Raw genomic sequence first — 27,257 nt, 5'->3', positions numbered from 1 at the left:
TTATTTTCAAAATAAAGCGAACGGTTGTATTGGGCGGAGCGTCTCAGGTATGTAGTTGAGCTCTCATCGGAATGGCTCGAGCTTCTCGAAAAAAAGAAAAAACGACTGAAGTACAACTTTTTGAGGAAAAAGAAGATCTGTTTTATGGCTCTGGAATCGCAGATTAGCAAAAAACCGCGGTAAGTTAAAATGAATTAAGATTTTTTCACGATTTTTCTGCTACTCAAACTTTACACGCATTTTTCTCGAAACGTAAAATTTCGCACGCCGTGCAACGTAGCTCAAAAACTGATTACTCGATCTTTATGAAACTTAGTATATATATTCTATGAATAATTGGCCATAACATGACGAGCTCCGATTTTTCAATTTTTTATTTAAAACATTGTTATTAACCATTTTTCATTATAGAAAATCGGTTTTTTTCAAAATTTAGGCATATTTACAATTTTGCAAATTTTAATGAAAGAAGAATGTCATGTGCGTTTTTGCATAAACTAACGATTCCATATTGATTTTTTTGTTTCAGATCATTTTTGTGCATTGTAAGTACGCTGCATTGCGCATTTACAGGATGCCATTTTCAAGCCGCCATTGTAACATTCATATTAACAATTAAAATTTATAAAAAATATTTTTATATTATATCATTAATAAATAATACCTCAAATTTTAAATCAATCTTCGTATTACATTAAAAAAAAATTCTTGAAAAACAGGCCATTTACACAAGGTTCCCTCCTTAAAGATAATTATCTTTTCCATGTCCTTAAGACATAGGGTAAGGGACCCAATTACTGTGGGGGTGTCAGTTACTGTGCCTATATTAATTACACTTATTTTTAAAGCGTAATGAATATTTAAAAAGAGATATTAAATCTTTTTTCATTAAAATCATTTAAATGTTATATACCTCTTTTTTTTAATATTCATTATGCTTTAAGAATAAGTATAATTATTATATGTACAGTATTTGGGTCCCTTACCGTATCTTCTTATCGATAGACACAACTGAATATTTGCCGACAGAGCGTTTCTTTTACTTATGGAGAATTGTAAGTTCAAAGTTGGCACTCGTTCTGCAAAATGAAATGACCACTAAATTTTCGTTAAAAAATTTCCCATGTTCAGACTGTCGTAACTTCATGAAAAAAACGTCGTAGAATGTTCGTTATTCTCTCATTTCAAAGTATGAACCTACTATATTCGAAGTCCATCGTTCGTTTTCCTCAACAAAGTTTCTTACACTATGGAACGGGCTGGGAAAGTGAACATACTTTCCTGTTTCGGAAATTTTGCAAATTTCAGACGTTTTTACAGACGGTAAAAAATGTTGTTATAGAATGGGACTAACGTAGATTTAAATATTGGAGTCTCATCTTTAGAATGACTCATCGATGAGTTATGTACAATTTTTTTGGCGAAGTTGAACTTTGAATGAAAAGTCTGACACGATAAACACGATAATTAAAAGTAGATTATTAACTATCATTAAGAATAAAGGTCGTTTAGTATTAAATGAAATTTTCAGAGTAAGTTGCTGTTTTGACATTGTTTTATAAATAATCGAACACTTACAATCTTATATTTATTCGCAACAAAACGAAATGATTTTATGCTAAATAATTAACTACTTTTTATATGTATGCGGAACCAGGAAAATGAATTTTACATAAGTCAAAGTACATTCTAAGAGTTGTAAAAAATAATTATCTTTAATCAATCATCCTTATATCCAGTGAAACTTGCAATAATTACCTTGAACATATAATTATTCGCAGCACTGTACTAGAGTAATGACTACTGTAGTTATCATCTGACCACTAGTCAGACATATTAATATTAATACATTGACTACCGATCGTATTTTGTTGATTTGCCTCGAGCGCCGGAATGAAATTGTCCATATTAGAATTACATTACATAAGTGTGTGTATATTTGAGTTTATAATACTGAAAATAAACATGTTGACATGTTCCCATGTACACTTATCATTTCAAAGAACTATTCTAATATTAATTGCAGTTACACAAATGTAAACGTTATTGTTTTCGAACTTTACGCATTTTAATATCGGATATGGTCACCGGTCTGCTATGACCACCATTGCAGTCAACGTGTTGAGGGGTATGACCACAGTAACGAGCGTAAAGACATCAATAAATTCAACAATTTTTTCCAAATTTTTCACTAACCGTTGACTACCCCCATATGAATATTTCTATCGCACTGACATAAACACAGAGCTCGCCTTCAGACATATTAATATAATTATAAATATGAAGGCATCATTCGTCTTACTTATTCCAGCTTACTCAAACGTCAAGTTAATAAATAAATATCGCACGTTTGGTCACACCATTTAATTTGTGTGTCAAGGGGTTAACACGGCTCCGATACAACACGGAACGAATTAGGCGTGTCCAGGAGGGTCGACTGTATTTCAAATGCTATTTAGCACGGTATCTCATTTTGTAGCCCCTAGACAACATCAAGTCCCATGTTTATGCGGAGTGATTCACATAATTTGCACATCTCAAATAACTTCGAAATTATGCATACAATGAAAAATTGTTTAATACAAAAGTTGCATGATTTCAAGGGGACAAATAATGGCGCTGATATTTCACTGATATAAATAAAGAGCTTACCTTGAACACATAATTGCAGATTTTGTTCACAAAGTCAAATTCATCGGAGACAGTTTCCCGTTTAAAAATCTAGCAAGGTGGCCTAAGATCCCTTATTCGTTTCAGATTTTGTTTAACACGGTCTCGATACTACATGATACTCCGAAAACGCGGTTTCCACTCCTCCTGTAACGCAATATTCTTGTACCACGGTTTTCAAATGGCACAATTCGCTAACTGTCGACTGCTCTCGTGTAGCACGAATACTGCCATCCCGCTGTTTCACTGACACAAATAGGGAGTTCGCCTAGTAGGTACACATAATAATACGGATTTTGTCCGTTACTGATCTTACTGGAAACCGATTAGGTAGACAGTTTCACGTTCAAAATTTGAAAGCTCCCACGGGTTCCGAAACAAAGTTGACCTCGAAAATTTTGAAATCGTTACACATACAATCATGCCACTCTAGAACTACCATGTCACTTTTATATTAAACAATTTTTCATTCGATGCATAATTTAAAAGTTATTTGAGTTATTTGATCTCATAATGTTGCTTAGTAGACTGAATAGAAAATCAGTTTTTCCTTATAATTTTCTATATTTCTGTAGACAAAAAATATTCTTGATACAGTCAGATGATAATTCGACATTGTTATATCTTCTTTATTTTTCTGTTAGTAATCGCTGGCGCCTACCTCGGGGGTGAGATTTGGGAAAAGTTATTTTAAATGCTATTTAGCTACTTGAATCTTCTTTTTGTATCTGGGGGTGAGATTTGAGAGAATGTTACTTTAAATGCTATATAGCTACTTCGACCTTCTTCCTTATCCTTTTAGAATTCGATATTATAGTTTATTAAGAACAATACTATAGAAATAAAAGCAACGACGCACACCCTTCTTGCGCTCGAGCCGTTTTATACTGTAATGTTTATTTTATCTAAACTTATTATTAAAAACATATGCATAGCACTTTTTTAAATATTAGTAGATTTATAACTATAGGAACGGAATTACTAAATGTTACAATGAAAATGTAATAAAACATTCTTCTTGACACCTAAAATAATAATAATAATAATAATAACATGAGACTTGATAAAAATCTTATATTTTGTAATGTTTATATTATGATAATAGCAATTTTGTCATTTTGTCAAAGCATTATTATTTATCAAATAAATTTCACAAGCAAAAAATATAATTTTACAATAAAAACTGACAAAAATGTAATTATGGCGAGTTTTTGAAGATAGCCTGACATTCCAGAATGCTGAAGTGTCCGATCTCAAAATATTTCAAGCGTCTGTTTCCTGTTATATCGTCGTATTCCTTTTCCCAAGCACAGATGTTCGTGGTAAATCATTACAGACGTAAAATTTAAACAAAACTCTGGACTCAAAATATACATAACGTGTAAGGAATAATTCTGCTGTAATTATGTACATACATGATAATCAATTACACTGAAGCTTAATTATCCTGTAGGAAACCACTATGTATAAATAATTTCATAGCTTTAATTTTTAAGATTCTTTGAATAAATATTGATTTATGGATATAATATTAATAATAACAAATGGATGCAATGACACTCATAGAATGGACATTCAGATCGGATAATAATTAGTATCTATTCTTTTGATGTTTTCAGTGTCTTTTTTGTCTTCCTTCTATTCAATCTTGTCATAAATGCATGAAATCCGCAGTCTAATAATTATCCAATAATGTACTAGTATATACATTACGATGAAAATCGTGACAAATCTCATCTTATGTATGTACTCTGTAATTTTAATAAGAAATTACAAATAAGACAGTTAAAGTGATCGGTATACCTAGTGTCATATCGTTAGACCATTCCAGAACAGGTTTCCTTACGACTCGGCCGTGGATGAAGTTTTTTAATATGAGAAACCTTGCAAACATCTGATCTGAACTTCGGTAACCTGGAAATTCCAACATTTTTTTAACTTTGTATTAGATCTTACTTCTATCTTGTCCTGCAAGGTGGAAAAAATTCTTAGAGCTAGATGTGTATTTTTCCATTTTCTACCTTAAAAATTACAATAAATGCGTAACATTTTCAAAATTAAAATCGAATGACCTTCTGAACAATATAATACAGTCGACTGAAATTAATAAAACTTATCATACTTCCTTTATGTATGTAAATGTGTAACCAAAAACACGTGTATAATATATAAATATAATAAAACACGTGTGCCCGAAAAGGGGTGTTTTCACCTTGAAAAACGAAAAACTAGAAAAAGAAATCTTCTAATATTGTTCCATTAAAATTTTCTGAAAACCTAAAAGATACAAAAATTATTAAGGTTCCATTATCGAAATCATTACGGGATAAGTAAACAATTTATTTGAAGATCTTTATAGAACATTTGTACATTTTTTATGAATCAAGGACTCTGTAACTTCTAAATCTATTATTTAGCTAATTTTCTGATATTATGCTCCACATGTGTTATCTACCAGCAATAAAAGTGAATGATGTGACACACGTCCTTTGCGCTAATCGGTCTCTTTTAAAATTAGTATTTGAGGACATACGAACGATAACTATGAATTTTTATGTAGTTACAACTTCAGTGTTCAAACTTTTTGTAGACGTTCTAGTTTCACAACATCTGGCTATAAAAATGCGATTTTCATAAAAATAACATTTTGCATAAATAACGCTATCAAAATCTGAAAATTCAATAATATGTCCGAACAATGAACCGGGACATTTTGACAGTATGCTTTTAAGATGCTCGCGCTGCATTTTGCAGACCGAGATACACCATTGAACGATGACATAAGTTTGCACTTTGCTTCACTACGAAACTCGTTGCAAACTCTTACGTAACTGACAACACAAGTAGTGAACAGCAGCGTGAGAATTAAGTTATCGGAAATGATTTTGTAATTTATCCGCATTGTTAAAAATTTCATGTATTATATACTTTCAAATTATACCCACAGTTTGCTGCAGAACATTGAATTAATTGAATACATTCAATTTCTAATCGGCAAAACCTTTACTTACTACATGTGCTATGACTTTGATAACTGACGTTGTAATAAAATAAGAAAAAAGAAACGAAACCTGTATATTTAATTTAAGATTGTTTTGTAATAGCTTTTAAGACGAATGACTCGTTACTTCCACACGATGAGTTTTCGATGACAATTACTTTATTTAACGAGTCTTATGTATTAAAATAGTTATTGTTAGAGTGAATAAACAATAAAATTTTATCGAAATGGTATTTACAAAAATATGCAATTATTCAGAATAGTCCGATAAATCTTGTTTTAGTTATACATAATCCTAATAATATATTTCAATTTAATCAACTGAATACATAAATTTTTTATTTTATTTTTTGTAAAAAATACGAATACATTGGCATAAATTAACCAATAAAAAAGTCTGTCAAATTAAAAATACAGTAAATTCTAATATAGATATGTGTGGATTTAAATAATAAAATATAGAGTAGGTAAATGTAATTAGAATTGAACGAAATCGGTTGCTGGAATAGAAGAACTTATAAAACTCCAGTACCTAAAACATTAATTGTTTTATAATACTATCTTATTGAATTAATAATTCTGTGATGTTGCGAATAATTGATGTATATGCATGCTAAATAATACGGGAACACACAACGTCAAATTAATATCAGACTTATCTCAAAGTTTGTGTTAATATTTAAAAGGATTTACTGGATGCACGCATTGTCCCGCAGATGTCGACACCGACACGTGTTTTCTTCGACGATAGCAACGAGAAACAGTAAATGACATTCAGAAATCAACTGAAAAAAGGATCCCAAATGTTGTAGCTCTGTACATTGTCAAAATATCGTTGTTAGCTTTCGTCCCGTTGTCGGTCTCCGTTGCAGAACCACTCTGACAATATCAGATAACGTGCATGTGTCATAAAGTGCAAAATAACAACGTATTGAAACCGATAACGTGAAGTCGGCAGCGTCGTTTTCGTTTCTTTCGCACAGCTGATGGCTGTACCGAAATGATGTTTGTGCAAACGGAACTATTTTCGTAATTTTAACTTCAGTTCAATTGGACGTTTTACCACGGCTTTTTAAACGATATTTTTTCAAACAGTCGAAATGGAGTTGGCGGGACAGAGTCAGGTGCAAAATTCCTCCAATACTAACGATGGTTCTGAAAATAAAGGAAGGTAAGATTTCTGTTGTATACAATTTTTTAAATTCAACTTTTCCTTTATATATTTTTCATATATATACACTCCTTATATATATATGTATATATTTCTCACATTCCGATGGTGCTAGTCAAAGCACCGCATATAACACACACATTTGTTGTTTTAGTTGCTTATTGCTGCGATATGCTAGTCAGAACTCTTTGGATGAGAGTTCCCAGAAGCACATTCCACGAGAAAGTGGAAAAGATAAACCGCCTTATAGAAATCACCATCACACAAATCGGGCTTTCGATGTCATCAATGAAATGAGGAAGTATGTATCAGAAAATACATTTACTTCTTATATTACAATACTACATTTAAACAAACATGTCCAAAACGGAGGATTATATATCAGAGTCTGTTATTGGACCAGTTACATCTCTTACGTTTACATTTCATTTTATTAATTATTTATATAATTTTACCATTTACTAGGAAAAATTTGTTATGCGATGTAATATTGGTGGCTGACGGAGGAATGGAAGTGCCTGCACACAAAATGGTCCTTGCTGCTTGTAGCCCTTATTTTTATGCTATGTTTACAAGTTTTGAGGAACGAGATCAGGAAAGAATAACATTACAAGGAGTCGATTACTCTGCACTAGAATTATTGGTAGATTATGTATACTCTGCAGAGGTACATGTAACTGAAGAGAACGTACAAGTGTTATTACCCGCTGCAAATCTTTTACAACTGACCGATGTACGCGACGCTTGCTGCGACTTTTTACAAGCTCAATTACATCCATCGAACTGTTTAGGAATTCGTGCATTTGCGGATCTTCATGGATGTCTGGAATTACTATCACATGCAGACAGTTACATTGAGCAACACTTTTCGTAAGCGAATAAAATCATTTTACATTAATAGATTTCCTACCATAAGTAGTATATATTGTATTTTGTATGTAGAGAAGTGGTGGATGGTGATGAATTTCTAACATTAGCTGCACAACAAGTTGCTAAGTTGATCTGCAGCGATCATTTGATGGTACCTTCGGAAGAAAAAGTATTTGAATGTGTGATATCATGGGTACACCATGATTTAGACAAAAGACAAGCTGATTTGGCTCAACTAATGGAATATGTTCGCTTACCATTGCTCTCACAGGAGTATTTAGTTCAACGGGTAGAGGAGGAACCACTTTTGAAAGCAAATTTACAATGTAAATGATACATATTCCTTTGCGTGTGATTTGTGCAATGGTTTAATGTGCTGGTATTAAAAACTGTATTTTTCTGACTCCATACAGGTAAGGATTTCTTGATCGAAGCTCTGAAATATCATTTATTGAAGGGAGAACAAAAATCGCTATTTAAGACACCTCGTACAAAACCCAGGCAGCCAAGAGGGTTGCCTAAAGTGTTGTTAGTGGTTGGTGGACAGGCTCCTAAAGCAATTAGAAGTGTTGAATGCTATGATTTTAAGGAAGAAAAATGGTATCAAGTATCAGAATTGCCAACGCGTCGTTGTAGGGCAGGTATATAAAATACTTGAAAGTTGAATAATTAATGTATTCGGTAGAATACATTATGGAATATTATATTATTAATGGTTTATAGGTTTGTCTGTCCTGAGTGGCCGCGTATATGCTGTTGGTGGATTCAACGGATCTCTTAGAGTGCGAACAGTCGATATTTATGATGCAGCTACAGATCAGTGGTCTCCTTGTCCAGAAATGGGAGTAAGAAGATCGACGCTTGGTGTGGCAGTTCTCGGCAATTGCATTTATGCTGTACATATTTTATTCTTCTGTTACGCGCATAAAAATATTACTATAAATATTGTAATATTCGATTCTCTTCCACATAAATATATTGTTGTATTTCATTTTCTCAGAGAATGTACATAAATTAATTTCAGTTTTCGGTAAATGTCTATTTATTATTAAATTATATATTAAACATAATAGGTTGGTGGATTCGATGGCTCAACTGGCTTAAATTCTGCTGAAGTATACGATCCAAGGACTCACGAGTGGAGGCTGATCGCACCGATGTCAACACGTAGGAGTAGTGTTGGTGTGGGAGTGGTTAAAGGATTACTATACGCCGTAAGTGTAATAATATAATCTCTAGAGTCTAAAAATATACGGGTACAGTAAGTGCAATTTTAGGCCCTCCGTCCACGGAGCGTCGCGCCAGAGACGCGTACGCGACAAAAAGCCGCTTGCTGTACGCTTCGGTGCTGCAACCAATGTAAAATAATAGACGTCTGTCCACGAATCGCCTGTCGCGTAATCATCGCTACATGCAGTCGTCATTACGCATAGCGTACGATGCCGCAATCACATATATATATACATATCCCTTTTCACCCACACCTGCATTAATTTCTACACATACATACACTTTGAGTTTCAATTTTTTTGCCACGCGTACGTGTACGTGTTGACAGAATGAAATTGTGCTTCATACGCTACGCGTACGCGTCTCTAATGCGACGCATCGTGGACGGACGGTCTTAGACTTGCGAATATAAGTAGCATTTATTTATAAACCCATACAGAATTATGCAATATTGGGTCACGTTTGTGCTCGGAAGTTAGCATCAAGTGTGCTGGAATTTCGAATTCAAAAAATTTAAAGATACCATTGAGAAGAGTAGTAAACAAAAGGATTATGTTTTTCCAGGTTGGTGGTTACGACGGGGCATCTCGACAGTGCCTTTCTAGCGTCGAATGTTACAACCCAGAAAAAGATCAATGGAAGCCAGTACCTGATATGTCGGCTCGTCGTAGCGGAGCCGGTGTGGGTGTTTTGGATGGAATTCTATATGCTGTGGGCGGTCACGATGGTCCTCTGGTTAGAAAAAGCGTAGAAGCTTTCAATCCTGACACCAATCAGTGGACACCAGTCAGCGACATGGCTCTTTGCCGTCGAAACGCTGGTAAATGTCTAAGACTCAACTACTTTCTGTGATAAATATTTGAAGGATCTTACAAGACAAAGTACAATCAAAATCAAAGGAGACGACATAATAGCGGCGTCTTTGTCTCTCATGTGATGCTTCAGGGTCTCTTTTTGACTAAACTTGTGCACATCACTGTTGATGGATCAGAGAGACTCATTGCTGGGTAGAATCACAGTGTCTCTACTCTCGGTTTTTATCTTATTTGACCTGGAATCTGAAATCAGCCCTTAAGTATGTCTACACATAGGAAAATCCTGAGCAGAGTCTACTTATCCCACACCATCAAGTAATTAGTGAATGTGTTCAAAAAATTCGAATATATTCTTTGAATGTTAGTCATTAAGTGTGCCTAGTTTGGAATTATAGTTCTCAATACCTTTCTTTTAGAGGTGTACGAGAACCAGAAATTTTTTAGAACCCGGGCCATCTCGATGCGATACCTTCCGAGCATTGGGTACTCGATATTTTCAAGTTCTCACACACCTCTACTTTCTTCTAAAAAATTCTCAAAGATAGTCTTATGATCAGTGTACTAAATTAGGCACTAGCCGTCAATATTGCACCTCTGAATGGGACATCTTGCCATAAACGTTTACTTTCCGCATAAATAGTCTTTTCCCATTTTGAGTATTATTTTACTTGTTGATCGTTTCGCGCACGTCGGATATATCCAACGTTAAGAATTTTGGCTTAAGGTGGTCAAGTAATGTGTAGCACCCTGTATAATTGGATGATAAAATTGTAACTATTTTTGTTTTAGGTGTGGTCGCCCTAAGTGGCTTCTTGTACGTGGTGGGAGGCGACGACGGCGTATCAAGCCTAGCATCTGTAGAAATATATTCGCCAAGAACTGACACCTGGACAACGCTGTCAACGTGTATGGGGATCGGTCGCAGTTACGCGGGTGTCGCAATAATTGATAAGCCAATGCCGTCTACGACATCGATGTGAGGATTGCAATCCGCTGGGCATGGAACAGAGCAGAACCCAGACCCGGGTGCCGAAACGTCGGATCAATCACGGGAAGCCGGGCCCAGCGGTGTGCAAGTCCAGAATCCGGACCAGAACGTGCTCCAGCAGTATCGCGGCGCTGGTCACAACTGCCAAGGGCCGCGTTGCGTCTGCCAGAGATACGAGAATGGAGAACTGGCGGCTGTGGTCATGAATCAGAATCGAAGCAATCAAGAGAGAGACGACAATTATCAGAACACAGGGCGCAATGCGCGGGGCTTCCAAAACCGGCCTGGTGGCGCGATACAAGGCTACCCGAATCTGAATCCGAATTACCAGAACCCTGTCGATTTGGTTCACAATTACAATCGCAATCGACAGCCGCAAGAAGGGGAGGAGAACATTTACGAACGTCTGGACAACGACGACGACGACGGGAACAATAGAGAAGCCAGTCGCAATGAACCGATAGCTCAGAACAGTCAGAACCACGCGGACGATCATACGTACGAGAGAATCGACGATCGGTATTCTTGTAGTGGCAGAATGTATTCGCGTTGTTACAAATATCACATTTTAAATCACATTGCTATTCCGAATTTTCTCTACGACATGGAGTCTAGAAATACAAACCAGTACGATCAGCCTCGACAGATTTATCTAGACTCCCGGTTGTCCAGCCACTTCTACCAAAATCGGCTAGACCGATTGGGGCGCAATTGCTTCTCTACCGAGAATATCGCTCACGCTTCCACCGGACGAACGATCTACCCGCTCGGTTATAATTGTATGTGTTCCTTCTGCAGACACTTAGACCCCAGGTATCTGTGTCACCACTGTAATAATTTGCATAACAGATCGCGTTATCAGGATGGGCCAGCGAGTAATTCTAGACACGTTATATATCAATTGCCGAGGAACTGCAGGTGTCCTTTCTGCCGTGGCGAATACTCTTATGTGAAATTGCCTGTTACTTCCTGCCGACCTCCAGAGTTCTGGAGAATGGAATGCTACTGTAGGAACCCTAGTAATTGTTCCTGTAGATCCAAGGTTTTGTCTAACTGTAATTCTACCACCCAAGTCGGTAAATATCTCGACTGGATCAACAGAGCTGGTCCGTCGGTCAATAATCCTCTGTACGCTACCATCCACATTGGCAGACCATGCGTCTCCGGTGTCGGAAATGCAGCTGGTAGCAGCGCAGACCCTGGTCCTTCGACATCCGGTGCAGGAAGTTCTGCAGCCAACAAGCCCAACACGTCTTCGAACAGCAGACCGATATTTTCTTCGCATAATTCTTCAACGGCGCGCGGCTCCGTTTGGTCGAATCGGTCAAGTACGGAGCGTCAGCATACTTGCGACGATTCCTGCATCAGAAATCAAAGCGGAGGCATCGCTGGCATCTGCCAGTTCTTCGGCAGGTGCGAGCGAGCCGAATGCAATCATGGCCGATTTTCCGTGCATTGGTGGTACGTGAACAAGTGGCTGTTACCTTGGAGTCCTCATATCTTCGACAGGAACGTGGACGCTGTCCCCGCGATGGAGGAGGAGTCCCGTAATCAGCACGACAGCGATAGCGACGACGCTTAATCACGATTCGTTCTGTAACACTCTGATCTAGTGATTTGTTTGGCATTATCGAATAGCGTTTTATTATTGTCACCGTTTAGACACCGTTGATACGACATTGTAACGGCTACAGAAGTAAGATAGGACTAAACATCCGTGTTCCCTTATTTTTAACGAGTGTATAGTAATGGCGTAATTTTGTGATACTTGAGAAAATGGCGTACATCTCCCTGCACGAAATAGCGAGAGGAAAGTAGTAAGTACATATTGATAGTAATCGCATTGGACTCCTTTTTTAACCATCCACATACAGTTTGTTATAAGTATACCTTGGTAAAGAAGAGAATGATTATCATTGTTGAATTGTTTAAGGCTGAATCTTTGGTTGGCAAAGTTCGAAATATTTAACGTGAATTCGCGCATGTATTGACAATAACAATGCTTTATGTGTGCTCCGATGTTCTGAGATATTTATATCAAAGGGAACGACAGATACAAATTTCATTCATACGTACGTTCACAAATAAGTATAAAGTCGGTTAAGTGTAAACATAGTCGAGGATAAATTCTGCCAATGTATTGTTGAGATTTCATAGAAGCTGTTTGAATTTGATTCACTATATACTAACTGGCAGCCAGCTTTAATTGTTTTGATTGTACGGTGACAGAAAATTACCAGGTTTATCGCGTTCATCCTCTGTATAGAGAGCTATGTGTACATTAGATTAATATTTGGACATGTGTGTTTTACTGTATAATGACGTGAGATGTATAGAAATTGTAACTTTTATAATTCGTCGGTGATTCTTTTGACTCAGCCGTTGTTTTCTGGGTCAAGAAGGAGGAGAAAAAGACGAGAGAGAGAGAAAAAGAGAGAGGGAGAGAGAGAAAGAGAGAGAGTGCTTCTGGCATATTTTTATAAGTTTAGTAATAAAGATGTCTGAATAAGTCAAAAACAGAAATATCTTTTTTTAAAAGTTAGTCGGACGATACTCATTAAATACAATATTGGTAAAAATGAAATACGTATGTCAGATATAAGAAGTTTTCGTTTGAGCCTGAGAACTGTTACAAATCCATATTATTTTATTAAATCTTTATTAAGTGTATATTGCGAGCAAATAGAGTACCATTTAAGATCAAAACGTTGGACATCATAGTTGAGTTGAGATCAACAAGTGGCTGCTTGAGGCCATCGAAGCGTCATCTCTGCGAACATTTTTTACTGTCTATTATATCATGATAGACACCTCTAGTAAATTAACAAATAGCTACACATTTTGTGTCTCTAGCATAAGATAACGGAAAATCTAATCTTGAATAACCAACTGGGTATGATTTGTTTAAAGTTATTCTTTTTTATTCGTATGTACAATTTATGACGTGGAAACGAATGAAGAATTGACTCGCAATATTCGAATGCTCTGCGTGTATATTATTATTATAGTCAGTATTAAGTCGTCCTTATAAAGTTCTAGCTATTAATCATCTTGAAATGTATTATATTATTTTATTTTCAGTTAGTAGTTTCAACAAATTGAAACGTTTGGTTTGACACGAATAGAATAAACTACAACATCTTCGGCGTGTAATATAATTTTTACATTTATAAGGACAGATTTAAACATATCCTTAGATACTTTACAACTTAAGCATTAATTTGTATGTAAGATTCGTAATGAAACAATATTTTGAGCCTAATATACTAAATTGTAAAACCCGCGTTGGGTTAATTCCCTTTGTAACAATACAATGAACCCCCACGGATTTGCCAAATGTGTATTTATTTTTTGTATTTAGTAGTTCACACTATAATACCACGACAGATGATTATTTGAATAAAAAGAATGATTATAGAGAATTTACGCAGTTTTCCATTTACCAAATATTAACAAATTATTTAGAAGATATTGTTACCTTCTAGTATTATTCAAACTGTAACCGTTTGATACAGTAAAGGGGTTTGATAACAAGTTTAGTAAATGTGCTATTAAATTCGCGGAAATTATTGTAAGAGTTTTTGTAAATATAAGCATTTGTAATTATTCTTTATTTGTGACTTTTACTTTGAAAATGTTGTATACGCTCATTCGTCACAATAGCAATATGGAATAATACCGAATATCTGAATTACTTTATGAAGCAATATTCGATTATGCTGTGGAATTTTACATATATGCAAATATATGTAATTTGAGAAATTAGATTTTTTAATTCATTAATTCAGACTCAGTGTCAAAGTTAATGTAGGCATTTTTTTATTTTGGTCAGGTGGACAAAATTACCTTTATTGTATTTGTCTGATTAATATTGAGTTTATTAATATTATATAATAGGACACAGAGTTATGAAATATTTATTTGATTTGATTTGTTACGGTGTAAACTCGTATAATTTTTGTAAAATGAACTCTAATGTTTTATTTCGTTAGAACGTGTTTTTTTTCTAGTCTTGTATAAATCCATTCACTAGTATCGCCGCTTACTAACGGTAGTCAATTTCGTACTACAATACAATTAACGTACCTAAGAATGCTTTTGCAAGAGTAAATGCCTTTACTATTGATACACATATATATTGACTTTGAGAAAAGTTGGTCACTCCCCCATGAGTGAAGGCCAACAGCTATCACTTTGGTGGTATAATAGCCCTAACATCAATGTACTGCTGCGGTATACATGTTTCTGTCGTTAAATTTATTTGTCTTTCTATTATCTAGTCTATTAATAATCCTTCCAGTCCCTTACGATAATACCATTCACTCTTTTACAATTCTGTTCAGTATATCATTTGTAGAGTTTTTTTATCATGTGCATTTTTTAAAATTCAACATTTCATGGTTCGACATTATTTATTCAGTTTATTATTCATGTTTTGAAAATGCGTTTAATGCTTCAACTACCAATTCTGTACAGTGAGAGCGCCTTCTTCAAACACCCACGACTTCATTATCTTTACTTATTTAAACAAATCCATTTGCAGACATTTTTTTTTTTGTGCTTTGAGAAAATGCAGGAAAAGAAAAATCGATTTAATTACTTAAAAATTAGGGTAGAGGACTCAATTACTGTGGGGGCTCCAATTACTGTGCCTACATTAATTATGCTTATTTTTAAAGCAAAAAAAAGTGATATATATATAGCATATATATTAACTGATTTCAATGAAAAAATTAATATTTCTTTTTCATTCATTATGCTTTAAAAATGAGTATAATTAACATAAGCACAGTAATTGGCACCCCCACAGTAATTGGGGCCCTTACCCTATATAATTGATTCATATTTTGATGTTTGTATTCACTGCTTTATTTATCAATTTTTGGAAACATATTTTTGCAGATATTTTTTACAGACATTTTAAATGACTAAATGCGTCGTAGGATTAAAAGGAAGAAAATGGACGAAGCTCTTACTATTTAGCTATCAGTAAAAAGATTCGCGGTGCAGCAGACTCACTATCATTCGAGGTGTGACCATCGTGACATTTCCGACATAAGACTTATCGCGGACTTGCACGTAAACTATTGTAATCGAAATTTATACCGCAGAGATTGCTTCAGGGCTGGCGCTCGGGTTCAAAACGGCCACCTTTTAGCAGGGTCGTCCTTTTACGTGTCGTGAACAACGAACACGAACCATAAAAAAAGCTACGAATATTTCGCGTTGTCACACGACCAATGTAAATGTTTGACCGACGATAAACGCTATTGTGTTTTCTACCGCTGCGGAGTACCGGCGCACATTTGCTGCGACTTATCTTGACACCGCGGGTATTCAAGTATCGCGGGCGTGGTCCTCATGGTCAGATACTCTCCGACGCGGACTATAGTTTGCTCAAATAATGGCTTAAACCTTTCTGCTTCGAGCTATCGATGTTTGCTTTACCGGTTGTTTATGCTTTCTCTTTATTTCCACTGTTTGTTTAACAATTTATTCATTTAGAGGAATGGCACTTCTAAATAGATAACTGCAAGAGGAATACTATTTTTAATATGTTGAGTATTATCTTCATGTTGGTCACATATAGGAAACATTTTTAACGGCATTCTCTTTATTTCAACTACTTAACCCTTGAACGGCGGACGTTCCTGATTATTTATGGTAGTATTTATGGCAGTTATACATGTCCCAAGTATCACGCGCCGATTTTAATGAAATTTGTACAGGATACAATTTGTTGAAAAATATTTGATACGTATTTTTTTAATTTTTAAATATAATTTTGTTTTTCCTCCTACAGCAATTCAGCATATTCGTAAAGCAAGGTCTGAGTGCGACCGACCTGCCCTCTATACGGAAGCCAAGGTTTGGCCTCGATTTGGCATGGATTCCTGGCATGGAACTTTGCAGTCAAATAGGAATCAGAGTTTGGTACCAAACTGACTAGCCTTTTGCTCGCAAAATATGATACAGACATTGCGTAAAATTTGCTCGACACAGATTTGGCTAACTGGGAAGTTATTTCCAATGTTTACCATGGAGGTAGATTGTTTATATATTATTTATGATATGCTGTAAAAACAACCGTAAAAGTGAAGATCAGAATAATATGTTAGCGGTCCCAGTTGGTCGTTCGTATTATAGTGACGTTGGCTCTACGTTGGCCCACCTGTACAAAAACGGTTCGCCAACCAATACTGCAACAAAGGCCCAACAAAATGGCAACTATAAATGCTAGCAGGGTATGTAGGTTATAAAACAAAGCAGCGTTTACAGGTCAATTTCGGTGGCGTAAAATGAAAGCGGGAAGAAAGGCTGCGCACTTTCTTTTCGCGACATGTACGGTCTGTTAAGTAATCAAAACGTTATGTTTGCACCTACCGATAATTTTACAAAGTCTGCCACATGGAGAAACGCCTTTGTGTCAGTCTGTTTGGATATGGTTCTCAGCTTGTCGACCATGTCAGGCAAACGTATCGGCTGTCAAACGGGAATCGATTTCTGTGCTTCCTGAACATGGTCGTTTGATATTTAGTAAAAATAAAAGAAATGGAACTGTCTTGCGTCAGAATCGTTAATTCATTATGATCGATGGCTGGTATGATACTTGAAGTATGTGGGCGTTGGTCCTGTACTTGTCACCTTCAAATTCCGATCGGTCTGAAACGGACGAAAAAAAGTCCAAGCGATTTATGAATATATATAAATACAAGAGAAAAGAACGGGTTCAGTGTACCTGCTCGAAGACTGGGGAACAGTAGTTCGATCACTATACTGCGGATCTTTATGCTGAATAAAAAGATTGCGCCACTTGTCTCGATCTTCACAGCCTTCGTATTGGCCGATTTTTCATTCGCGCGGATTAACGTCGTATAGTTAAGAAATAGAGCAGAGCATAATTGGCTATTGTTGAAATTTCTTCGAGCACCGGGGTGTTTATTGCACAGAGGTCCGTCTCCCATTCAACGGTTATTTATCACTGGATGGAAGTATTATAAAGATCCTTATGTATTCATTAAAATCAGCCAGCAAAGAATAATAAAAGATCGTATAAGCCTGGGATAATAATTTATCGCTACCGTTACGCGTGCATAACCATGCGTGAATCACGGAATTGTCGTGCAAGTGTAACGTGCTACTAAGGAATTACGAAATCGTTTCGTCGTTGTGCCACGTGCGCCGCGCGAGACTTCACTTTTTTTTCATTCTATTTTAATAAGGTCCTGGTTCCGGCTGCATTTACTATGCTCTGCTGATCGATTAATTGTTCTCGGATAGGACGGTTCACTGGTAAAGCCCGAGATCTTCGGTACCGAGTAACCAACGAATGACTCGTTTCTCTTTTTTCCGTTGCAAGTTGACATTTCTGAGTAGCAGATTCTTGAACATTTTATGACATAAAATGTTTTAAATGAATGCATCAAATTACATTACAATAAAAAGGATATAGCAGCATATGAAAGTTAGTATAATTTATACGATAACAATAGTGAAGTGAAACAAAGTAACAAGTTTATAACTCATTTCATCGTAAACCACGATAAATATATGTTCAACAATATTACATTTAGTAAAAATGTAGATATTAAACTAATTGAGTAATAGTTTATATGTTTATGATCAACATTTTACATTATAAAGAACTTAAGCTCATTTATTGCTTTATAGTACAGGATGTTCCAGAAATGTTGTATTTCCTTGAGAAGGATGATTCCTAAGGTCATTTGAAATAACTTTTTCTTTTACGGAAATATTCCCGGCGGCTTCGTTGAGGAGTTATTAACGAAAAACACGGACCAATCGAAGCGCGGCCATAGCAGACGGATTCCGGCTCGGCCAATGCGAACGCCACGCTCAGCGAAACCTGTCGCCGAGCCGGAACCCGCCCGCTATAGCCGCGCTGTGATTGGTCGGTGTTTTTCGCCAATAACTCCGGAACAAAGATGCGGAGAACATTTTCGTAAAGGAAAAAATTGTTTCAAGTGACCTTAGGAATCACCCTTTTATATTCAACTGAAGACACCCTGTATATTCAACTGAATGATGAATTTCCTATTATGGTGTGTATGACGTGTAGCAACAACATTTGATATATCTGAGATCTTGGAAAAATCAGTTCCTATACATTGCACAAAGACAAATGAACATGTGAATTCCAGAGTCATGCATTGTTAATTTTTCAATAAAATTCTACACAGATCATTTTGCGGATATAGAAAATATGCATGTTCCAGTAATGTGCACCCATTAGCGGAAGGTTTTATGATCGAGGCATAATAAATGAGCGCAAACGACAGCAAGATAAAAATGGCGATAGCATTAATTTAATGGACAGGTAAAGATTATATCAATTACTTTTGCGCATGGCGTTGCACGGCGGTGCAATTTATGCCCTGTAGAATAATCCGTCACTGTGCGGCCGCGTTCACGCTTTGGAAAGTGCTCGTAATAATTCTCGATCTCGTACAGGGGCTTCCTTCTTCCAAGGGTAGGGAAAGGTGGTCGCACGTGTTGCATTGCAGCCTCGTTATATTGCAACCGTTTTCAATCCGTGCATTGTTGATTGCCGAAGGAACCGACGAACGGGCAGCGTACACCTACTACTACGGGCCTCTGCACACCAGGCATCTGGTCCCTTTTGCAGCATTTTTCCAGCCACGGGGTTACTATCGATACGCATTCCACGACTCCGCGCGGTTTCACATTGTTCTTTTCGCTTATCCCTAATAGGATCGATAAATTAGAGCCATAAACGCAACCACTTCGCTCGCAACCTAATAGTTCTCCGTGCAGGCCATCAAGAAGATTATGAAACCCTGGAAATAATTTATAAGCCACACAATCTCTTCGAAGCACTACGAAATTTTTTTGTACTTACAGCGACACCGAAAAGTATCTTAAACCAGGGCTCGAAAGAGTTTCGCAATGCTTTAAAAGTGTCCATTTAAAGTATGAAACATGGAACTTTAAAAAAAAATATTTTAACGTTGGAAATCTCGACGAGAACAGATGAAGACAAGTTGTTGAAAATAAAAGTCTTAGTTTGGGCAGGACCTGTAAAACGACAAAATGAACTTTTTTCTACAACGGAAAACACTTTTCCTCGCCTAAAAACTTCGATTTTTGGTATTTTTCGCCAAGATGTACAGGATTATCTAGCAAAAAGTAAAAAAATTCTGGGTTTTCAAGGTGAAGTTTATCCAATATTGGAACTACAAAAATGTTTTCATAAGAATTCACTGAACCTTGGTGAAATATCAGTTCATAAATCTGTATTATGACAAAAATTGTACGAAATCTGAGTGTATTCAATGTTGTCATTATTATGAAACAATACATGTGACAATGCCACTTGGTGCACTGTAGTTCTATTGTCAAGTATGTGTTGGAATAATCATTTACATTGTCGATAGCATAACGCGTTTTTGTTTCTCCGATACGTTCGTCGTTTTACGCCTTTATCCGGCATTTAATTTTCTGATCGAAACGGCAGTAGGAAGTAAAAGAATAATTAAAAAATGACTGAATTATCATCGTGCGTTGCGCGTTCTGCACAGACCTGACCCCCTTTCATTGTCAGTCTTTTCTTCGGGTTCACTGGCGTGTATCCATTCACGCGGCGTGCACGATCTTGGTTGTGACGTTTTCGATGCACTTGACGCATATTGCATTCACGACTGTGTTTTATTGCCGTATTGTTGCTACCTTAAGATTCGTAGCACCGACACGTTCATATTTGCACTATCGCCGCGGTTAAATGGCCAGGACAAGCTATAATTTTTACCGAATATCTAATGTGGCACTTGAGTACCTGCATTGCGAGTAGTTAATGATCATTTGCTTCAACTTTTAAAATTTTTAAGTTCGAGATCCGAGTAGTCTCGATGACTGATTACTAAAAATTCTTATTAGTATTCGTTAAGACAAAATATTTTATCAAAAAAATTAAAATATTTTATTTTTTATTTTTTAAATATTTTATTCTTATTTATATTCTTCATTTAAATATTTTCATAATTTATTACTTATTATATCGTATTGCCTCTTGGCTTTGCCGAGGACCCCCCCTCCTCGTTCTTACACAATTTTATTATAATATAATACATAAATTTTACATAACCTTATGCTTTCTAAATAAACGATACAAACTATAAACTATCCACTAATTTTAAACAAAACTTAACTGAAAAAGATCCTCGTTTGTTCGTGTGGTTAACACAAAGTATATTTGTTAACTACACATTCACATCAATTCAAGTGATTACCATCTGTAATTAAACAACAATGAGACGATTTACATACAATTGCACTAGTAAGAAGACTCCTGTATGCAAAAGTGAAAATATAATGAAGTTTAAATGAATACGGGAATTTTAATTATTACAGATATAGATGCTAAATACATATTTTCCGCTTTAATGTTTGTCATTAACCAACGAAACAAACGTAGTTAATAAAACAATTAGGTACAAACGTTGCATAGTTGAAACTGTCACATTAAACTTTTTTATAATATCCATTTAACGATTATAAATATAAGATTATAATAAACTGTTATGCTTTATTATTTGTTTAACGTTATATGGTTGATCTGGTAGTATTGAGTCCCTTGTAAACAAATTACGATCCCGTGTAATTACTTGTGCAATACATTTATCTATTACACAGTATCTAACAGTCCAGATGGTATACTTTCGCGATCAGGGTGGTCTGTTAAGAGCTTGCTAATTCTACTTTCGCTAATGCGGTGGCAATGTCGTAAGTGTCTCACGCGTGTGCGCAAAACGAAACCAGTAACCATATTCCTTTCCTCGATTTGAATGCTAAAATAGAATACTAATTATATCTTTGCTTTCTCACATCACAAACTGTTAAATAATTTAACCGTTTATCTCTCATCATTAAAAAAGAATACACAAATTATATTGAATTCTATTTCCATTACATAAAAAAATATAGTACACTAAAAGATAATATTGGAATAAGACAAAAAAAATTATTTTTGTATTGTTCTTTCCCACTTAATTGAGTCTTTCTCAAAATGAAATGTTTTATTATTGTTTAAAACATCGTGCATTTAATGATCAAATGTTACAATTTATGCACCGAATTTTTTTCCAAAGTTAGGTTTAATATGCACAATGTGTGAAAAATAATACAGAAAAAAGAAGTTTCAGAGTGTTATGCACCAACAATGGTTCGGTCCTTCTACCACGTTTGTAATGTTTGTAAAACGTTTACAATCTCGTTTAACCTATCCAGCAAAAAAACCTGCTTATCTGTAATGAACGATCGGGTTCTACAACGGATATCAATTCGACCAGGGAACAAAATAAAACACTATCGAATATGTATCACTTTTTCTATACACATAGTTCACAGCTTCCTGCAATAGATTCGCCTAAGGCAGGCAATGTCCTTGTAGAGTGGGTGGAGTAGACGTCGGCAGGAAGTCCTGTAACTATCGACAGAAGCTGATGTTTATCGACATCTCTTTCGTGGTATAACTTGCGCCGAATATCGATCCTGAGATAAGCCCGATCGATTGATTTCCACGAAGCACAATTACGAGATCGACGGTTATAATAATAATTGATCCATGGATACGCGGAACAAAAGTTCGCAAAAAAATTTTATCGATTAATTCTAGCCTGCGTTCTGCTTAATAAGCGAATTTTTTTGTAATCATCACTATTGCGTTAAAAAAAATTATTAAATTGTGGTACGCTATAGATTAACCAACAATATAGATTATACATTTTTAAAAAATATTAGATCGTTCTATAAGTCCCATACGTCATTTTTTGACGCCAAATGTAAATGTAAAGTATTAATACTTACCTTTACCTTTAATTATTGGTGTATATTGACTATTGTTTTCAGTGACACTCCTTTGGACAGATCGTCCATGTTTTCGTTTCTATTTCTAAAAAGTTTCTGAAGTTTTAAATTGAAAAACCTCTACCTCAATTGGAACTTTTAATTCATTAGGATCAAACGTGTTCGGTCGTTTCGATCTTCGTTTATCTTTATGTTATGTAAAAAACTATATTTCGAAATTTGCAAAATCATGTTTCATATTTCCTTACATTTAAAACCCTCAATACTCACGGGGTTTATCCCGCGCCGTGGGGATAGTTCTGGGACTTTTATCGGCTATGCAGTTGGGACATATATAGAATAAACACTGTACACATACCTACATTACTTAGAAAGGCAAGTTTACTATACCTTCATTAAGCCGTTCCTTTCATATTCATTATAATTGCACGAATATTAATTTTTCCTCTTATTCTCTGTTACTTAAATAAATTAGGATAAAGAAATTCTACACTTTTATTTACGTGTTAGTCTTAAGATAATGCATTTTCATTTTAACTTAATTTCAAATTATTAAAAAATTTCATGTCGATTTTTATACTACGAATGCACAACGTTGAAGCTTTGTAATATTACAAACCGTGGACTTTTAACGAAGTAAGAATGTCATGACTACAATTACCCAATAACGAGAAATACATCTGCCGCGCGGCGCCCTAATGGATACGTCAGAATCTTCTGTTTTCTATTTACAGAGAATTTATTGACTCGATACGTCGATGCAAAAAAAGCATCCGCAGAATTACTGCATCGTTCGCACAGTTAAGACGGTTACGAAGTCATCCGTGTACGTTTGCTCTGAGTAACATTTTCTCCGAACTGGAAAGTTCATAGACAATTACACGACTTCCACAGGATAAACCCAATCTACATAAAGATCGCGTAAAATGTTTAATACCTCCGCGACGTGAATCAATTTTCCTGAAATGTTACGTTTAATTGGTGACTGGGGAATGCAGTTTCTATTGCTTGTAGCCTAGGTTGCATAATTCTTCGTTTATGCGACATACATATATCACCGAGTACTTATTGATTGGTGTCGACTATATATATTTCAAAAATTATGCAGCACTGATGAAGATATTATTTTTACAATTAGAATCCAACATAAAGTTCTTTTTTATTACAACAAATATTACGTATTTGTTAAAATTAGTGATAATTACTAATAAAATTATTAAGAAACTGTTTTCGTACTTTATATTGCCATTTTTATACTTCATGTTTCTTTGTGGAGTAGTTCAGTTTAAAAAGTTAGATGTTGTACCATAAAAGTGAAACAGTAAACGATGAACGGAATAAATAGACAAATTACAAACGAATTGTAGTCATTTATTGAAATTTGTAGCAATCACTAATAAAATTATTAAAGAGCATTGATTATATCTTACAACAAATATTACACTCTTTATGCACCATAGTGTTAAGTTATGTAATATTAGAATTAAATATTTATTATTACAGTGATTAATTTCAGAAACAACTAAGATCGCAGATAAATTGCATCATGAAAGTAGAACAGCAAACAGGAAGACGAATAAATAGAAAATTCCATGCAAATAGAGGATACTTATTGTAACAATTATTAATAAAATTATTAAAGAGCATTCGCTATATCTTACAACGAATATTATGCTCTTTATACACCATAGATTTAAGTTATGTAATATTAGAATTAAATATTTATTATCGTAATGATTAATTTAAGAAATACTTAAGATTGCAGATAAAATGCATCAGAAGAGTAGAATAGCAAGTAGCAAAAGGAACCGATAGAATGTTTATGATAATTGTCGACAAAATGATTAAGAAGATCCGAATTTCATCGAGAACTTGAAGAGAATCGACCGCAGCGATTGCAGTCCGTTGTTGAACCGTGGTTGCAGTCGCGCGAATAAAAGCGTTTCCATGTGAATCACACCCGTTAGCGGTGGTTAAAAGCGATCGGGATCCATTCGAGGGCATCGTGTGCCTATCCATGTATATTACAACTCTCTCGCACGTGCATCTATCTCGCAATTCAGTCTGGCCTGGCGCGTAAACGCGCGACGAGGAAAGGAAGATTCTCACAGAGTACCGCAGGCCAGATGAAAGAGAAGAAAGACAGATAGAAGGAAGAAAGAAGTCACGACGACGCTGAACTGTATCGCAACGGGCAATTATTATGCTATCACGTGTACATGATATCTATCGATCCTTTTTTCACCACCGAGACGGTTCTTCTTCTCTTTCGGAGCGACATTTTTATCGACTTCCAGGTGCCTTCTCCGCTCGAATCACCTTAGATGCAACGCGCTCCGGAACCTTTCATTTCGCTGCACGTGGAACGGTGTAACTGTATCAAGATCTCTCACAGGCCCACCTACGTTCACCTTCTTTGCCAACGGATACCTTGATCCATGGATCTTAACAGCTGTCGCTCGGTTACAAGAGGCCCGCGAACAATCGAATGTTCTTACGGGGCACACATCTTTCGTGAAATGAATTGATCGATTTTTCGCAAACGATACCGGTCTGTTGGATCGGTTGAAAACGAAATGATTATTTTCGGCGAAAATAAATTTGGATTTTCTTTATGGGTAGAAGCATATAGTTTTATAATTCGTCAATCGTATTAGTCTCAGATCTTTTTTTTTTTGTGTAACGGACCAGACACTTTAGAGGAAAATGGACACTGCGAAAGTAGAGGCTTCCGGCTTTATAATGATTCCAGGTTTATGGTTGTACCATTTGTTTGTACGAAATAATCATAATTTAAATGTCGACAATTTTTCGAGAATCGAGAGTATAGTGTATATATACTTTTTGAACCCACTGTACATTGTATATTTGTGATATGATCGTGATTGTACGCTTTGTTAAAGACTCTGAAATTATCATATTTTCATTGATGCAAGTAACATACCAGTTTCATCATGCGAACGTCGCTTATCATTACAAGACAAAACCAGTAAGCATTGTTCCAATGAAAAGATTTTATTAGAATATTCATATTTTTGTGGGTGGGGTACGTGTCTAAATATTTATGAACAGTGAATGCTGTACGTATATTAATTAACCCTCGGACTCCTGGGAGTTCTGATCCTATGCCGGGGTCATTTCTGACCAACGCCGATATTTCGCTACAGTTTTCTTTCGATACTAGGCGATGGATCGCGACCAGCTTTCGGTGTATTTCGGATAAAGAAGAAGAAGAGTGGGCAGCGATCTTCTTCTTTCGAAATAGAAAGCGTCGTTTTACATCGAAATAAAATTGTACATATTGACGGTAGCACACGGAGGGTTCAACACTCCATTCCTGATTCTCGAAAAATTGCCGATATTTAAATTTCTATAATTTCGTGTAAACAAATAATGCAACCATAAGCTGGTCTAGGGTACTAGAGGTGAATTTGTGGTTAGAAAACAAACATAGTGATTTCTCTATATATGTCGCCAAGGCTTGGATGATAAACGTCGCGGGATTATCCCCACTACCGCGGGGTATACCCTATGAGGGGCCACGAAGCTCGGAGGCTTCGGACGCCGAGGAGTGTAAACATAAGACGATATACGACGCTGGCAAGATCCGTGTTGTTGACGTATGTATATCGAGAATTCACTGTACATTATTTTTTATAACTCTTCGCATTAGCACGTTGGCTATTAAAAAATCGCCGAAAATCGAAGTAACTTGTGATTTCAAACTCGGAAGTTCAATGTTTACGTGGTTTCATGAGTAAAGAAAGGAGTACCGGGTCAATCAACTTCAAATTTTAATTCCATCTTAGAAACAGCCCTATTAATTTTTGATCCAAAATATAGTGACAGGGATTTTTTACCCCTTTTCATAAAATAATTCTTTTTCACTGAATGTAGATCAGACGATAATTATATGTATGTAAACATTACGTGTAAAAAGAAACTTCATTAGGAAAAAATGTATATAACTTAACAAAACTATAATAAAAATCTATACAGAATTTTAAATTAGTTACACCTTTACATTTTTAACACGTTAACTACCACATCGGTCATATATGGGTTACTATTTTTTGACTAGATCTAAAAATTAATTTTTCGAGAGAGAAAATCAAATTTTATTAGAATCAAAAGATGCAGAAGGGGGTTAAGGAATCTGCGGATCTTTATACAAAATAAAAATGTTCTTCATTGGTTGTAAGAAACAGAAGTCCAATACAAATATCCTCCACTCTATAAAAATTGTATACAGGGTGTTCCAAAAATGTTGTACTTTCTTGAAAGAGGTGATTTCTGAGCGCATTTGAATTACGTTTTCCTTTGCGGAAATGTTCTCCGCGGCTTTGTTAAGTAGTTATTAACGAAAAACACGGACCAATCAGAGCACAGCAACAGCGGCCAAGCGGGTCAGCGACAAGTCCCGCTTAGCGTGGCGTTGCCATTGGCCGACCCGCAATCGGTCCGCTGTTGCCGCGCCCTGATTGATCCGAGTTTTTCGTTAATAACTCCTTAACAAAGCTGCAGAGAACATTTCCGCAAAGGAAAGAGTTACTTCAAATCGCCTCAGGAATCGCCTGAGGGAAGTATACATCAACATCCTTACATTTTTGTAATCTCTTCACTAAATTTTACCTATTCATTTTTCCCATAAATACATAAAATCTGCAG

The 27,257-nt window shown here is 35.7% G+C and overlaps 2 protein-coding genes across 3 annotated transcripts; both read left to right on the top strand.

Annotated features, from left to right (window-relative positions):
• Window positions 1-6,411: 6,411 nt before the first annotated feature.
• Window positions 6,412-10,737, top strand: Kel (kelch protein). Of its 2 annotated transcripts, XM_076805992.1 has the most exons (9): window positions 6,412-6,842; window positions 6,997-7,143; window positions 7,308-7,712; window positions 7,785-8,038; window positions 8,126-8,353; window positions 8,436-8,608; window positions 8,786-8,926; window positions 9,507-9,762; window positions 10,547-10,737. In XM_076805992.1, the coding sequence occupies exons 1-9, from the start codon at window positions 6,772-6,774 to the stop codon at window positions 10,735-10,737; spliced, it is 1,866 nt and encodes a 621-aa protein (XP_076662107.1). In that variant the 5' UTR covers window positions 6,412-6,771. The 2 variants fall into 2 exon arrangements, with proteins under 2 accessions (XP_076662107.1, XP_076662108.1); XM_076805993.1 differs by lacking the exons at window positions 9,507-9,762; window positions 10,547-10,737 and adding an exon at window positions 8,990-9,224.
• Window positions 10,738-10,741: 4 nt separating this feature from the next.
• On the top strand, window positions 10,742-13,167 carry LOC143365641 (uncharacterized). The gene has a single exon (XM_076805994.1). It carries the CDS (start codon window positions 10,948-10,950, stop codon window positions 12,325-12,327), a length of 1,380 nt encoding a protein of 459 aa, XP_076662109.1. The 5' UTR covers window positions 10,742-10,947; the 3' UTR covers window positions 12,328-13,167.
• Window positions 13,168-27,257: the final 14,090 nt, after the last annotated feature.

The sequence above is a fragment of the Halictus rubicundus genome, chromosome 2 (genome assembly GCF_050948215.1).
Source record: "Halictus rubicundus isolate RS-2024b chromosome 2, iyHalRubi1_principal, whole genome shotgun sequence".
Taxonomy (NCBI): Eukaryota; Metazoa; Arthropoda; class Insecta; order Hymenoptera; family Halictidae; genus Halictus; species Halictus rubicundus.
This window is presented reverse-complemented; position numbering and strand designations above follow the sequence as displayed.